The sequence below is a fragment of the Glarea lozoyensis genome, assembly GCF_000409485.1.
Source record: "Glarea lozoyensis ATCC 20868 chromosome Unknown GLAREA6, whole genome shotgun sequence".
In the NCBI taxonomy this organism is placed as follows: Eukaryota; Fungi; Ascomycota; class Leotiomycetes; order Helotiales; family Helotiaceae; genus Glarea; species Glarea lozoyensis.
This window is the reverse complement of record NW_007361001.1, coordinates 226295-240037: the sequence shown is the minus strand read 5'-3', so window position 1 is coordinate 240037 and position 13743 is coordinate 226295. Positions and strand designations below refer to the sequence as shown.

Sequence of the window (13743 nt, the reverse complement as noted above, 5' to 3'; positions counted from 1 at the left end):
ACTCCAGAGCGTCACGACTAATTCTACGTGGCTTACTCGAGACCAGTCAGTTTGGTGTAACAACCAAAGCGACGAAAGCGTTAATGACCGAATTCGCGATTTGTTTTTTATTGAGCTGAACGCTCCAATACTGTCGTTGTAGAAGTAGATCCGCCTGACGCTAGTATGTGATTGGTCCAATTAATTCATTTAGGCGGTAAAAGGCGGCAGAATACTTCATTGGAGTACATGAACAGCCTTGAATAATAATCTGAAATTATTTACGGAGCTGAAATCAAGTTTTCTCTCATTTCCATTTTATTTTTTTAACACTTATAACAACTTATTATTCTATCCGTAAAATCAAAGTCTTACACTACACATCAACATTAACATCCTCACTCACCACCACCTAAGCACCGGTCATCTGACGTGAGCCCTCCAACGCCATCCATCACCAGACCCCTTTCCATCTCCCCAAACACAAAAAGAACCCACCTTGCGTATCTGCAATCTCATGCAGGTTCTCGCGATATGCAACAAAAGCATCTTGGACGATCCATCGATCGCGCACGACCACAATCTAGATCTGGTATCTGAAACATCACGTGATTTCTGTATGCGGAAGAAAGGAGAGCGCATGTGGTTTATTCGAGGTCAGAAAGGGAAAGGAAGGGGAGGAGAAATGGGAAATTGAGGAGAGGATTAGAGTTTAAAGGTGGAGGAACTAAGGCAACTACCGAATGTAACACAAAATTGCGAGATGCAACAAATAGTATAGAAAGCGCGAGCTAAGGAGGTGAAGATTGCGGGTCGGTCCGGGAAGGGGTAAGCGTGGAATGTGATAGCTCGATTGTGGGGGTATCTAAATCGGACTATTGGCATGTATATATTCTCATTGGGAACAAGTCTTCAATAATCAAGAAATCATAGTCCCTAAAGCACGGCCAATACGCATACTCCAGCCTATGCCGCCACTCGGTTTTTGCTTCAAGGAATTAGCGTCAAGAATTGCAAGAGAGGAAATAATGTGTAATCTTACCTTCTTTGGCGCAACGCTTTTCCTCTTTGAATTAATTAAATTCCAAACCTGCGCAAAAAGATTCAAGATCTCCAAACTGAAAATCGAAACTCCCGCATAGTAAACATAAGTCTACTCGCACATCAGCAGACGACCACAGCACCAAGACTAAAAGGTAAACATACCATCTCCCCACAAATTCTCCCAAATCCAAGGACCTTGTTCCCATAACTAACTTCAAAATTCTTATGTGAGCAAGTCCAAGTCCAGATATCATATGCCGAATTATCTTTCTTGTTATCCCAGCTCTTGAAATAAACCACCGCGCCTAACCAGAGGAGACTTGCTAGAAAGGTAGAAGGGATCGAGATTAGCGGGCGGAGTTTGATGAAAATTTTGAATTTGACCTGGGACTAGTAAGTAAGTTGTTATCTTCTTCTTTTGGAACAAGAAATTACCAGAATCAGAGCCATAAAATTTATTGCCGCAGCAAATATCGCAGCTGCAAGATACAAATAGGTCGGATATAACTTCAGTTTATTGTCATCTGGCCAAGCTGGTAATTCCAACCCGCTTGAATACTTGAACTTCTCATGCTCGCTTCGGGCGTGGAGGTAGAGGATATGAGAGATGAATCCGATGATGGTGAGACTGAGGATGAGACTGAGAACGCGCCATGTTACGCGGATGACATGGGAGATTTGGTTGCGTGGTTTGCGAATGAAGGTGGGTTCTTCGTGGGAAAGAGGGAGGAGACGGTTTGTGGAGGAGATATGAGTATATGCTTGGTTATCTGAAGGTGGAAGGTGTGCTGATTGAGAGAGGAGTGTTTGATTTGATTCTTGTAGGTCAGGGTCGGCATAATAGCCTTGTGCGGCGCCGTGAGGAATAGATTGAGACTCGGATGAGTGAGGTGAGTAGATTTCTATTCGGGGGTTTGAGAAATGACCTTCATGGCGGTAGGGTTCCATCGTGCTGGGAGTAGAAATCGTGGGCGATGATGGTTTGAAAGATATGATGAGCAAGAAGCGTTCATAGAAGACAAAAAGAAAGAAACCTCCTTTAAATGAGAAGACAAATCTTCAATACCCGACCTCATGGTAATAGTTCCAGATGTCGACACAGCTCAAGTGGAGAGAGAACATGGAGCTCCTCGAATCTTACCCTGAATTTATGACCATCTCACTCACCTGCATTTCTTGTCGCCCACCCATTGGATAATCTCGAAAGAGAAGCTCAAAAAGTGTCGTTGGCGACGTATGTGGTGAGATGAGGCTGAGCGTCAGCATTCTCACCAGATACCCGGGACCGGCAATAAACTTCATCCACCCACCACTCATATTAAAAGGAAATAGCATTTTTCCGATGGAGACTCGGTCGTCGCATCCACGATGTTCGTCAAAAAGATGATGTTGTTTTCGGGTAGGTAAAGAGAGTTGTTGCGGCGCAAATCTTTCTGCCGCACTCCACCTCTTACCAAAACTGGTGCGATACGGCTAACCTCATGTCACTCACAGACTCCACAGACACTCGACATTTTCTGGTTCCAGTCTGAAGTCTGGGCACAAAAGGACGATTGACACAATCAGCGCTTCTAACCTATCCCGGCTATCAGTTCGACGCGAAATCGCGAAAGTCGAAAAAAGGGGTAAATCGCCTCTTCACCTACCACCATTAATCATCAATCCAGTCCACCCGATACCTACGCAACAATCAGTCCATCTCAATACCAAAAGCTTTCCCTCACCTTATCTGTAGAACTCCAAAACCAAAAAACAAACATCCCATCCCTCGCCAAAAAAACAAAACCCTCGTGATGTCCATCATGCAACACGCCGGGGGATCCTCCCCTTTTCTGCACGTTCGGACCCTCCTCTGATCATGCTCACCTCATTGACGCAATCCTGCATGCGTTTCGCGATTTGCAACAAAGAAATTTCGTTGGATGGGAGAAGGTGACTAGAGCTTTGAGACACTTTCGTGGTCTGTTTCCACAGAGATGCGACTTGTGATCTTTTGGGCTTAGTTTCTGCGAGCTTGTGTCTGATCGGGTCGTGAGGAAACTCTATTTCTGCGTGGTATAAGAGCGAAAAAGGGTTTGAGTGGATTGGATGGCATGATGGGAATGAAAGATGTGTTTCTTATCTTCAGTTACGGTAGAGACTTGGAAGTCGCATAGGAACGCTTGTCGTTGATTGCTTTTTTGCAAAAGATTGCCGCCGCCACAAATAAATCAAGGGAGTACCGAGCCAATGGTTCGGCCGAAGAAGCTAGTCCCTAAGAAGATATGATCTCGTGACTTCTCGCTTGCCTCCCCCTTCTCAAGCGACGATCTGTGCTGCAAAACAACTATGTATTTCGAGAATCCGAATAAAGAAGTCCTCAAAACTCTCATGTATGTTGAAGACGTACTATGTCGCAATGCTAAACTTTTTCTTTTAGTTATTAGCTCGCGAACTTTCTCTTACCTCCGCGAGCAATCTTCTTAAAGCTCTAATCAATAAGCGAGCTCTGATGCCCAACGCAAAGAGACCTCACAACTCATCAAAAGAACCTGATCTTTCGAAAGTTCGAAATCAGTATATATCTTTTCTATGTCCTTCCAATCGTACAATACTCATACAATCCTCATCCAGCAAAGCCAGAGAACTCCTTAACAGTTATCCAAAACCATATAACTCTAACCTAATATATTCAAAATGTCTCAAGTAGTCCTTTATATCCTGAAAAACACCGATATCTATACCTAAAAAGCCCCGAAATCGTCCCTAAATCCCCAAACCCGTGATCGATGTCCAGAAATCCTCCAAAATGCCTCCAACACGTCCCTTGAATCGCATTCCACCCAAAACTTCAAGATCCTCTTCCAATTCCACACATTCCAAACCATTCAATATTTACTTTTTATGACCATATTTCATGCTAGGTGCAGCCATTTCGTGCGCATCACTCGGAACGCCTCCTTTCTTGCCAGCTTTAACCGTACCCTTATGGTCGCGCAAAGCAGCAGTTATGTTGGCGTTGTTTTTATTTTTGTCGAGTTGGATTTGATCATATTTTGCTTTCTCCTCCTTCAATTGTTCATCGAGCTGGGACTTGACACTGGGTTCAGATTTGCGGTCAGATATTTTGGATTTGGAGGGTAGAGCGGTGGTTGTGGTTTTGTTGTTTTGATTATTCTGGTGTTCTGGTTTTGCTTGTTGAGTTGAAGCTGGAGAAGGGGTTTAGATTATTGTTCTGGAGAGAGAAAATCAAGTGGGAAGAAGCGGGTTTTATAGACTTGGGAATGAGGTTGTGAATAACGGTTTGAGAGACTGATCAATCACGGTTTCGAGAAGTTGTGAGTACTTGGTATAGATTGAGTTTGAATCGTACATTCTTTTGCTCAAACTTTTTGTGTATTGAACATATGGATATATTTTGTGAGTTTCTCCTCTGAATTACGCTTGAATAACAGATTATATTGCTCAAATGATATTTGTACGGGACAAACGAACTACCAGCATTGAAAATCTGTGAATAATTCCTGTAAATTGAGCTTGAATCACTTATAAACTTGCTCAAGAAGCCATGTGTATGAGACAAGTGGATAGCAAGTGCCATATGGATAGAGATAGTGTGAATAATTTCGTTGCAATGCGCTTGAATCACTCATTTTGTAGCTTATTTCTTGCCCAAAAAGCTGATTTTATTAAACACATGAATAGGAAGTGACATATGTACAGAGAAGTTGTGACTATTTCCTCAAGATTATGTTCGAATCACTTCCCATCTTGCTCAAAGGATATGTTTTTGGACATGTGGACTTCCAGTATAGAGATACTGTGAATACCTCGGAAATTACAATTGAATCACGAATTATTTTGCTCAAAAAGGCATGTGTATATGACATATAGAAACGCAGTAAGATATCTATGGACATATCGGGAGTGTTTTTTGAAAACTGGGCTTGAATCATGTGGAACCTTGGTCAAATGATATACGTATTACCGTATTGGAAATATGGATGTAAAGATTTCACTTTGAGCAGTTTTGAAAATTTAAAAACATGTGTGTTGAAAATGACTACTAAGAATACCTATGATCACATGTGGACTGCGGGGATATGGATTGAAGTGAGAAATTTTGAGAATCGGACCCTAGTTTGAATTCAACTTTAAGATGATTAAATCCAAAAACCAAGTATACTTATTCTTTCTAGTGGAAGAAACGTAAGAATCCAAACCCATCTTAAATTCATTTGTGAAACGATTGAAGTCAAGATCGAAACATATTTCTTCTGACTAGTAGAAATAATGAAACAAATAAGGTAAGAGCAGTAACGCAGGTTCAGTTAATGAAACCAGAAAATGATAATAAAGGAAAGAAATTTTATTATTTTAAGTAGAATAAACAAGCCTTTAGTGTGCTAGAAATGACACCTATCAAGTTGAGGATAACAGGTGGAAAAGAGCGTTGCAAGACGCAAAACCTCGTGATTGCTTCCAATTCGGAATGATCAATTCAGGATTGAACTAAGCAGCAAATGCGCCTGTGATTTTAATAAGATTTTCATTTGATTGATGGATGTCAGCTTCGCTGTCAGATTATCTCAGTTGTCAAAGTTCATTAACAGTGTTGAAAATAAAGCTGCTGCTGTTCTCAGGAAACAATTTGACCAACAAGCCACAGATTTGAATCAAGTTATTATCATTAAAAGAGCCATCTCAAAATCCTGTACCACCCCCAACCTTTCGATAAAACCAAGGGTTCAAATTTCGTTGTTAGTATACATTAGTTCCCACAGCGGGCCGTTCCACAGTGAGACAGAATCTGCGATGTGCAACAAAGTGCGACTTTACCAGAATTACGTTATTTTTTATGTGGTCGTCCCGTTCCGTCAGCAATTGCCATCCGAAAAGTCAAAGGCATGCAGCTTTCCGGCATTGTTCGTGAGGCAAACAATATGCGGGAGGATAAGATCTTGGCAGGGAGAATTGATTGGGATTCTGTTTAGGTGCGAGAGCAAACAATTTTCAATAAGTCTTTACGAGAAAAATCTGCGTTTTTGGTTGACACAAGACCAAGTATCCAAGAATTTCGGCGGCAGACTTGGCAAACTCACTCATTACTCGCCTTTCATGACAAGTAAAACCAAACACATCTTTCCCGTCTCTTGGTATCTCGAATAAAATCGCCAAGTTCCTACGAAATGCAACAAAAACACCCAAAAGACGCACACGGAAGCATTCAAACGCTCTCCCTCAAAAATTTCACCTCGATGCCGAACCCCCCAAATTCTCCGAGGCAACACCCAACAGCCGAGAACTTGGCCCGTCAAAGCCCGTCAGACGCCGGGCCTCCGAGGCTCACATTCAAGACACCAGAACAAACACCAACGCATTGCCAAGTTGGTACGACTTGCAACAAAGTCAAAGTTCTATTTCGTAAGTTTGCAAAACTCTTGTTTGTGAAGCCGCTTTGCCGTGCCAAGTACCCGCGCGAAATGCAACAGTATGAAGTAGGAAAGCGCATATCGTGGGACGCGTGTGCTGGGTGGAGAATTCCCATTTGGGACGTTATGCGATGTGGGTTTGGAGATGAGATGCGACTAGGTTTGATGTGTTACTGGGAATAATGAAGTTCAGACGAGGATTCACGGTTCAAAGGTCTATAATTCCCATTTTATTGTTCTAGAAGGAAGGATTTGACGGGTCGATGTGCAACGAACCTTCTCTCTAATCTTCACTCACACATCTCCCCTCTCTCGTTGTTATTCATAAACTCCCTCAACCCAGCTACATACAAGCATCTTATTCTAAAACTAAGTGACACCTGCCAAGTTCATTCGAACTGCAACAAAAAAAGTACTCATCCGCGCTACCGCATCGATGGATCCGTGTGCCTTTTCGTGCCCACGTAACCAAGACCCGGGAACAAGAATGATGAGTATCGTGGCCGCGCAACGTACCGGAGCTAGTAACGTTGTCTAGGCGGGATTTGGAAGTTGCCAATTTTGCTCGATGTGCAACAAATGGTGGTTTCTTTCTTGGAATTGCTGTTTGTGGTTTAAAGAAGTGACGTTTTGATATGTTTTTCGGGGTCATTAATGTGGCGGGACTGGGGTTGGTGATAGGAGAACATCTGAGGATTATGATGATTCTGTTCCTCAACTTTTTGACGACCAATTGGTATTGCATTGACATTTATTAATAGTACGAAGTAATCGAATACATGAAATATGAACTGCGACAAGCGTGCTGCTGAATTTATTACTACGATTGTTCGTCAAAAATATATGCCTCTCCTACACCAGCATTTTCGGTTACACCCAAAAATCACAACTTTCTTACGGCCATCACAAACATATCAATCACTTCCAAAAATTCCAATTGCCATCAAATTACCTTACCTCACTATTTCCATTCCATCCCCTCCCAGAATTTCACGCCCTTCCATCGGCATTTGAAAAACCATGACACACATACACGGAAATAAGCCTTTGACGACATCGCCAAGTACCTTCGGCTTGCAACAGTAATCACCACACTTCTTCCACCACCTCATCCACCTTCTCAACTCCAATAACTAAGAGAAACTAATAATCTGCCAAGTTGATTCGAAATGCAACAAATTCTCATATCTCGCCTTACCTGACATAAAACCCCGTTTCGGAAGTTACCACCTGTACACCGTATGGTACATGTGCGCAACCGCTAAAACCGGATCTCAAGTTCGCTTTCGAAATGCAACAAAAATTCGAATAAACTTTTTCCACTCCAAGTATTTCCCTCAAAATCCCCTTCCTTTTCCAAGCACAAGTATTTCGGCAGTTACTTGGTATGTGGTTTGGGGGTTGTGCGTACGCCAAGGTGTTTTGCGAGATCTGGACCTGGAAGCATCGTTCCTCTCGCGTCGCTTGCCGTATCTAGAATTCTTAGCGGTGACATAACTCACTGCGCGGTCCAGAAACAATAAGCAGAATCTCGGCAACACAACGAGATCTAAACATAATTAGTTTTGTACGACTTCATAGCCCATATCTTATAAAGCAAGTCCGCGTTCACAGAATTACGATATTGGGTTGTGGGGTTGTGGGGTTTACTTTCAAAGTTCTTGGGTGTGTAGAGAATTGTATCACCCGCTGGTGAGGTCGTAGAGAAATGCTAGAACTCTAGTAAGCGTACATCTCTAACGCGCCACTAGTGTTACCGGTGTCAGCTTATATTTTAAGATAAAATACTCGTAATTTTATTAATTTTGTACAAATTTGCCGATTGTTTTGCCACGAGATTTATTAAGCTCAAGTGCACGTATCACTATTTCTGCTCCAAATGGCAAGAAACACTTCCCATTACCATCCGCCACAAGAGTCCCTATAGTCTTCACCGCGGGAGCGCACATCTTATCTCCGCGGAAGCGCTTGTCAGCACGAATGACAGACCAGATCTGATGCAGATCGTACTTGTCAGGAACGATTGTTGGTAGTCCAAACGCCGTGAAGGCGTTGTAATGTGCCTTCAAGGTTAATTCATCTGATAATCCAGCAAGCAAACTAAGTTCGGCAGTGACGCACATGCCAATTGAAATCGCCTCTCCATGACCTAGTTCTCCTTCTGCAAGATGCTCGATCGCGTGTCCTATAGCGTGGCCGTATACCAACATCGCTTGGTCAGGTGCCGAGTCACGATTCATGGCTACGATCTTCTCAGAGACGGATATATCGATAACGCGACAAAGCCACGTGAAGTCGGATGGGTTTGCTTGGCTAAGAAGAGTAAGGAAGTCAGGGCTCTGGCATAAAGCTATCTTAATTGACTCTGCCAGGCCATCTCTGATCCACCGGTCGTTGAGGGACTTTAAAAAGCCCGCGTTTATCAATATCTCAGCAGGTGCGAGGATGCTTCCGATGAGGTTCTTTCCATGGGGAAGATTCAGAGAATGTCTCCAGTCGATGGCGGCGTCGACCTGGGCAAGCACCGTGGTTGGCATCAGGACGAGGTTAAGTCCGCGTAAAAACGTTGATGCAAGAAATCCAGAGAGGTCTTTTACTACCCCTCCACCGATACCAATGACTGTTGACTCTTTAGTGATGCCTACATCTGCGCAGGCGTCTAGCACATGAGTGTATGCTTGGATCGTTTTGGACGATTCGCCGGGAACGACAATGACTGGGTGAATCTTTATACGGAGGTTGTTGAACATATCTTTCAATTCATCGAGCATGGAAGCGGCGACGTTAGAATCCGTGAGCAGAATGTGAGTCGATTCTCTGTCTACAGTGCTGAAGAATCCGATATTGGCCAGGGCTGTAGCATCTAATTTGGAGGTGTGGAGGAGCGATACCTTTGTTGGTGGTAAACTTGGGTAAGGATTCTTGAATTCTAGAATCGACATCTTGCGCTGCTGGAATATGCAATGAAATCGCGATTTGATTGTCTATACTTTCGAGGAGTAATTTGATATCGAGAGGGGCAGTACTTTTTCGGAAGCGTGCCTTCTGGATAATGTTTAATTTTGAACCAAAGTCCCATCGCTAAAGCGGCAGTGATTGTCTTCTGATGATAACATCCAAGGGTGTTGCAGAGTAGGAGAGGTGGACGATAGCGCCAATGAAAGGCCTTCCCGTTGGGGGCGCACGCAGTTACCGTCCAGTGCTTTGCATAGTTTCTTGAACAGGCTACGGCTGCAGCTGCAGCCCATCAAAAATTCCAATCATGGAACGGATTGCTTCAGAACAAAATCTGAATACCAATGACGGCTGCAGCTGGGCGACAAGATAAACTCGCAAGGGCATGTTTCTCGTTTCTATTCGACAGAACTGAGAATTCTCGTAATAGTGTGACTAGGCCTCCGTGTGACAGACATATGATGGCACCTAGACCTACCTATTCTTACCGAGTAAGCGGCAGATGCTCTCCGCCAGTCGATGCTAGGACTACAAGGCTGGATTTTGGGTACAGGAAGCTTGGAGGCGGCTCTTGTAGCAGGCAGGGTTTTCGCTGAGGGTGGTGAGGAGGTTGCTGTCGTATTTTCCCCCACAGTCTTGGCTCTGGTAAAGTCGCGGGATGCGGGATGCGGGCGCTTTCGAAAGCCTCATCTTCTGTGCCGCGCTTACAGCATTTACAGTATTGAACGAGAGAGACTCGTACGTATCCGCGAATCATCTGTGCAGACTCGAAAGCCATTCAGCAAGGGTTGGGAGGTTTAGGGGCTGCATGGCATAATAATCCTTGATGAAAGGAATGGGGAAGGATTTGATAGAATCCAGATCGAATAGAAATTCCCTCAAAGGCAATGGTCAACAATCTGCTTGGATATAGAAATATCAATTCCACACAACTCATCCAGGGCGAAGGACGATCGAGCTTAGTTTGGCTGCACTATCTGCATTTTATCTCACATAGCGCCAAAACCTTGTAGCTATTACAACTTGTCGCCTTCGAGACTCATAATCAGGGTCCTTGTCCACCTAGATATGGCTTCGCGTCAAGACGGCACTGGAAGTGAATCGGACGGAGCCACCTTCGAGCTCGATGATGCAGTCCTCGACAGTAATGAAATCCCAAATTCTAAATGATGCTGATGTTGCTGATGATGAAACAATGATGCAGGCCTTCCAATACCTGGGACAAAAGTATTATCTTGCCGAGCTTATGGTATGTGGGTATGGGCTCGTCAAGCTCGGCTTGTTTGTCAACTACCTACGGGGGAGCAATTGAGTTATTTTCTCAAGGTAGGTAAAAATCCGTTGCGTACGCCTCATACTACCGCCAACTTGAACAGGTAACCACCGGCGAAAGTGACCGCTTGATGGCGGAAGGACAGTTTGAATCAGACAAGGCACTCCATGAAGTCCTCCCGTCGTTCTGTCCCAAACCCTACGCCCTCGGCCAATACAAAGCTCCTGGACCAGCTAACTACTTTATCCTAGCGGAGTTTCGCGATGTTGGACAACAGCCTCCGGAGCCTGCTAGATTCGTCGCGCGTCTGGCGGAGCTGCATAAAGATTCGGTCTCACCCACTGGTAAATTTGGATTCCATGTGAAGACTTGCCATGGGAAAGCGCCCCAGTTAACTGACATCTGGGAGGATTCGTGGGAGGTTTGCTATTACAAACAGCTCAAGCACGTTTTCGATATGGACAAGTCCAAACAGCGATATTGGCCGGAGTTTGATTTCTGCGCACAGCTTGTGATGGATAAGTGTGTTCCGGCATTGCTGCGACCTTTGCAAAGCGATGGCAGGTCCATCAAACCTTGCTTATTGCATGGAAATATCTGGGATGGGAATACAGCCACGGATATGCGAAGTGGGGAGCCGTTCGTCTTTGACGGATCTGCTTTTTACGCACACAACGAGTTCGAGTTGGGTAACTGGAGGACCCCTAGACACAGATTGAGCAGCAAAACATACATTCGAAGCTACAAGCGACATTTTCCTGCGAGCGAGCCGGGTCAGTTTTCGCTATCGTAGGCGTCACTTCCTAGTATAGCTACTAACTACCTTATCATAGAGGAGGATTGGGATTCGCGAAATCTCCTGTATTCTTTGAGGCCTAATTTGACCGCTGCTTGGTTGATCCCCGGCAGTAATTATCGCGAGAAGTATGAAAACTCGAGTGTTTGCTATTTGATGGGGGCTGCATTAACATCACCTTAATCTAGTGTCTTCGAAGATATGAAGGAGCTGTGCTCTAGAATCTGTCCCGACGACCTTGCCTCCTATAAGCGAAAGTCTGAAGTCGATCATGATCACGCAGCATCGGATGGAGAAGGGGAAGACGGCGAGGAGGAGGAGGAGGAGGAGGAGGAGGAAGATTAAAAGCAGTATAGGCGTCACATTTGACGATGGTTTGATTTTTAACCTTCATAGTACCATAGACTATTCTGAAGACTTGTTTGTTCCCTGCACTTGCTTGGTGCTCCTCAAGGAGTTACTGTATGTGACGCACGTCCATTTGAGCAATCAGCGCAATTATCGCTGCGCCAATACTAGAACCGTCTTTGGCAATTCCCATTTTGATCATTCTCTCTCCAGCTGGTCCTATATCGTCAATAACACTCCACGCCTCGCGCATGTAGCGTTCAAACCCTGGATACAACTCAACGACACTGCCGTCGACCGCGATATCGACACCTTCCACGTCAGAAGGATTCTCTACAATTCCTGTGACGGGTAGTAAATTTCTATCAACGGTCATTCTCCCGCCTTTGATAAGAACTGAGGCAATGGCCATGCCTGCGAGCCTGGCCGCTCGTTTGCCAATGGCATCAGCGATCGTCTTCACCGCACGAACATCATCAGCACTTACATGATCGGCTGAGATGCGCAGTGTCTCGACGAGTGCCTTTGAAAGCGCAGGAAGCTCTTGAGCATTATCTGCTGCTGCCATTGAAAGGAGAGACGTGTCTATCGCCCATGGAGTGAAGAAAGGTGCTGGCCCTTCGCCTTGGGCTGGATCATTCCACTGGACCCCTCGAAACAAGCCAGCGTCAGGATCAGCGTACAATTCATTCAAAACTACCCTCAAAAGCTCGCCTTGAAACATCCCCGAAACTCGCTTCTCAAACATCTGGTTGCCTGGATTCATACTGATTTGATCAACCTTCACGTCGTACGTTGTGTTTGGTTGTACCAACAAGCCGTTGTCGAACGAGCCCCATTCACAACTAATGAACATCTCGCCTGTGCTGTCATCATGATTTCCCAGGGATTTGGTAATGTTAGATAGTTTTTCCAGGTACACGCCATTGGTCCCAGTCCCGAATATGGCTCCGACAGAGGTACGGGTTTGTGAGAGTGGTAGCGTATACGTCCGAAACATCAGAGCACCAAGAGCATCATTCACCAAGGCCGTGACTTCGACCGGCAAGTTGAATTCGTCAATGGCAACCTGTAGAAGCTGACATACGTCCTTGTTGACAACGTCAGGGATAACAAATCCTTTGGTCCAGCGCAGTAGAATGCCAGAATTGATACTGGTCTGGTATGCAGGATACGAAAACGTAAACCCTAGAGGAAGAACATCTTTAGATTGTCGTAGTTTCTCAAGCGCATCTCTGTGGTGCAGTTGAAGGAATTGGTCTATCTCGTGAGCAATCAGGTGAAATAGCTCTGCACCTGTTGCAGCAGTCATGATTCCTGGCGGGATCACTTTTTTGGCATGCTTAGCAGTCAACGTCGTGTCACCATTGAGTTCGACAGAGCAGACCCTCAGATTGGTTCCGCCGAGGTCAACTGCTAGAGAAACACCCTAGAGTATGTTAGCAATGTGTAATCGATGAACTTTCTAGGCTCGTAAGCCGAACCTTCTCTGTACCACGTGCCACTTTCGTGACATAGGTCGGAATCTGACAGACAGTAGGCACAACACTTTTCAGCCCTTTGTCTGAATAAAACGCTTAGCTATTTGGTGTGCTGAGACAACAGCGTGTTTGTTACCTAGTTCGAAGATGAACTGTTTGCTGCATTTCCGCACATCATCGTCGCTGAAGACGAATTCGCTCGCAATACTTTCAGCTTTCTGAGATAAACTCATTGCAACTGCGGTAGATTCTGAGTAGTACTTCCCTACTTTTGGTTTTTTGGGCGGTCGATGAGGCTGATAGTGGGCTAAGCGCTGAGGTCTGATGTGAAAAGAAACTCCATGTGAGCTGAGGCTGAGTGTCAACTTTTCAACTCTATGTCTCTTCGGGTATGGCCACTCCGGACGACAGATGCAGATGCATGCGCATCACTGCATAGATTGGTGAAGCTGATAT

At 44.8% G+C, this 13743-nt stretch overlaps 4 protein-coding genes across 4 annotated transcripts; 1 reads left to right on the top strand and 3 right to left on the bottom strand.

Moving 5' to 3' along the window:
* Window positions 1-898: 898 nt before the first annotated feature.
* Window positions 899-1971, bottom strand: GLAREA_02378 (uncharacterized protein; the record flags this gene model as incomplete). The annotated part of the gene is made up of 4 exons (XM_008087464.1): window positions 899-967; window positions 1022-1132; window positions 1186-1407; window positions 1459-1971. 4 exons carry the CDS (start codon window positions 1969-1971, stop codon window positions 899-901), a joined length of 915 nt encoding a protein of 304 aa, XP_008085655.1.
* Window positions 1972-8233: 6262 nt separating this feature from the next.
* On the bottom strand, window positions 8234-9376 carry GLAREA_02377 (Dehydroquinate synthase-like protein; the record flags this gene model as incomplete). The annotated part of the gene is made up of 1 exon (XM_008087463.1): window positions 8234-9376. One exon carries the CDS (start codon window positions 9374-9376, stop codon window positions 8234-8236), a length of 1143 nt encoding a protein of 380 aa, XP_008085654.1.
* Window positions 9377-10457: 1081 nt separating this feature from the next.
* GLAREA_02376 (uncharacterized protein) lies at window positions 10458-11803 on the top strand (the record flags this gene model as incomplete). Its single annotated transcript, XM_008087462.1, has 5 exons — window positions 10458-10533; window positions 10594-10715; window positions 10766-11435; window positions 11496-11586; window positions 11647-11803. The coding sequence occupies 5 exons, from the start codon at window positions 10458-10460 to the stop codon at window positions 11801-11803; spliced, it is 1116 nt and encodes a 371-aa protein (XP_008085653.1).
* Window positions 11804-11915: 112 nt separating this feature from the next.
* GLAREA_02375 (Actin-like ATPase) lies at window positions 11916-13520 on the bottom strand (the record flags this gene model as incomplete). Its single annotated transcript, XM_008087461.1, has 3 exons — window positions 11916-13235; window positions 13291-13370; window positions 13424-13520. 3 exons carry the CDS (start codon window positions 13518-13520, stop codon window positions 11916-11918), a joined length of 1497 nt encoding a protein of 498 aa, XP_008085652.1.
* Between the last annotated feature and the right edge of the window lie 223 nt (window positions 13521-13743).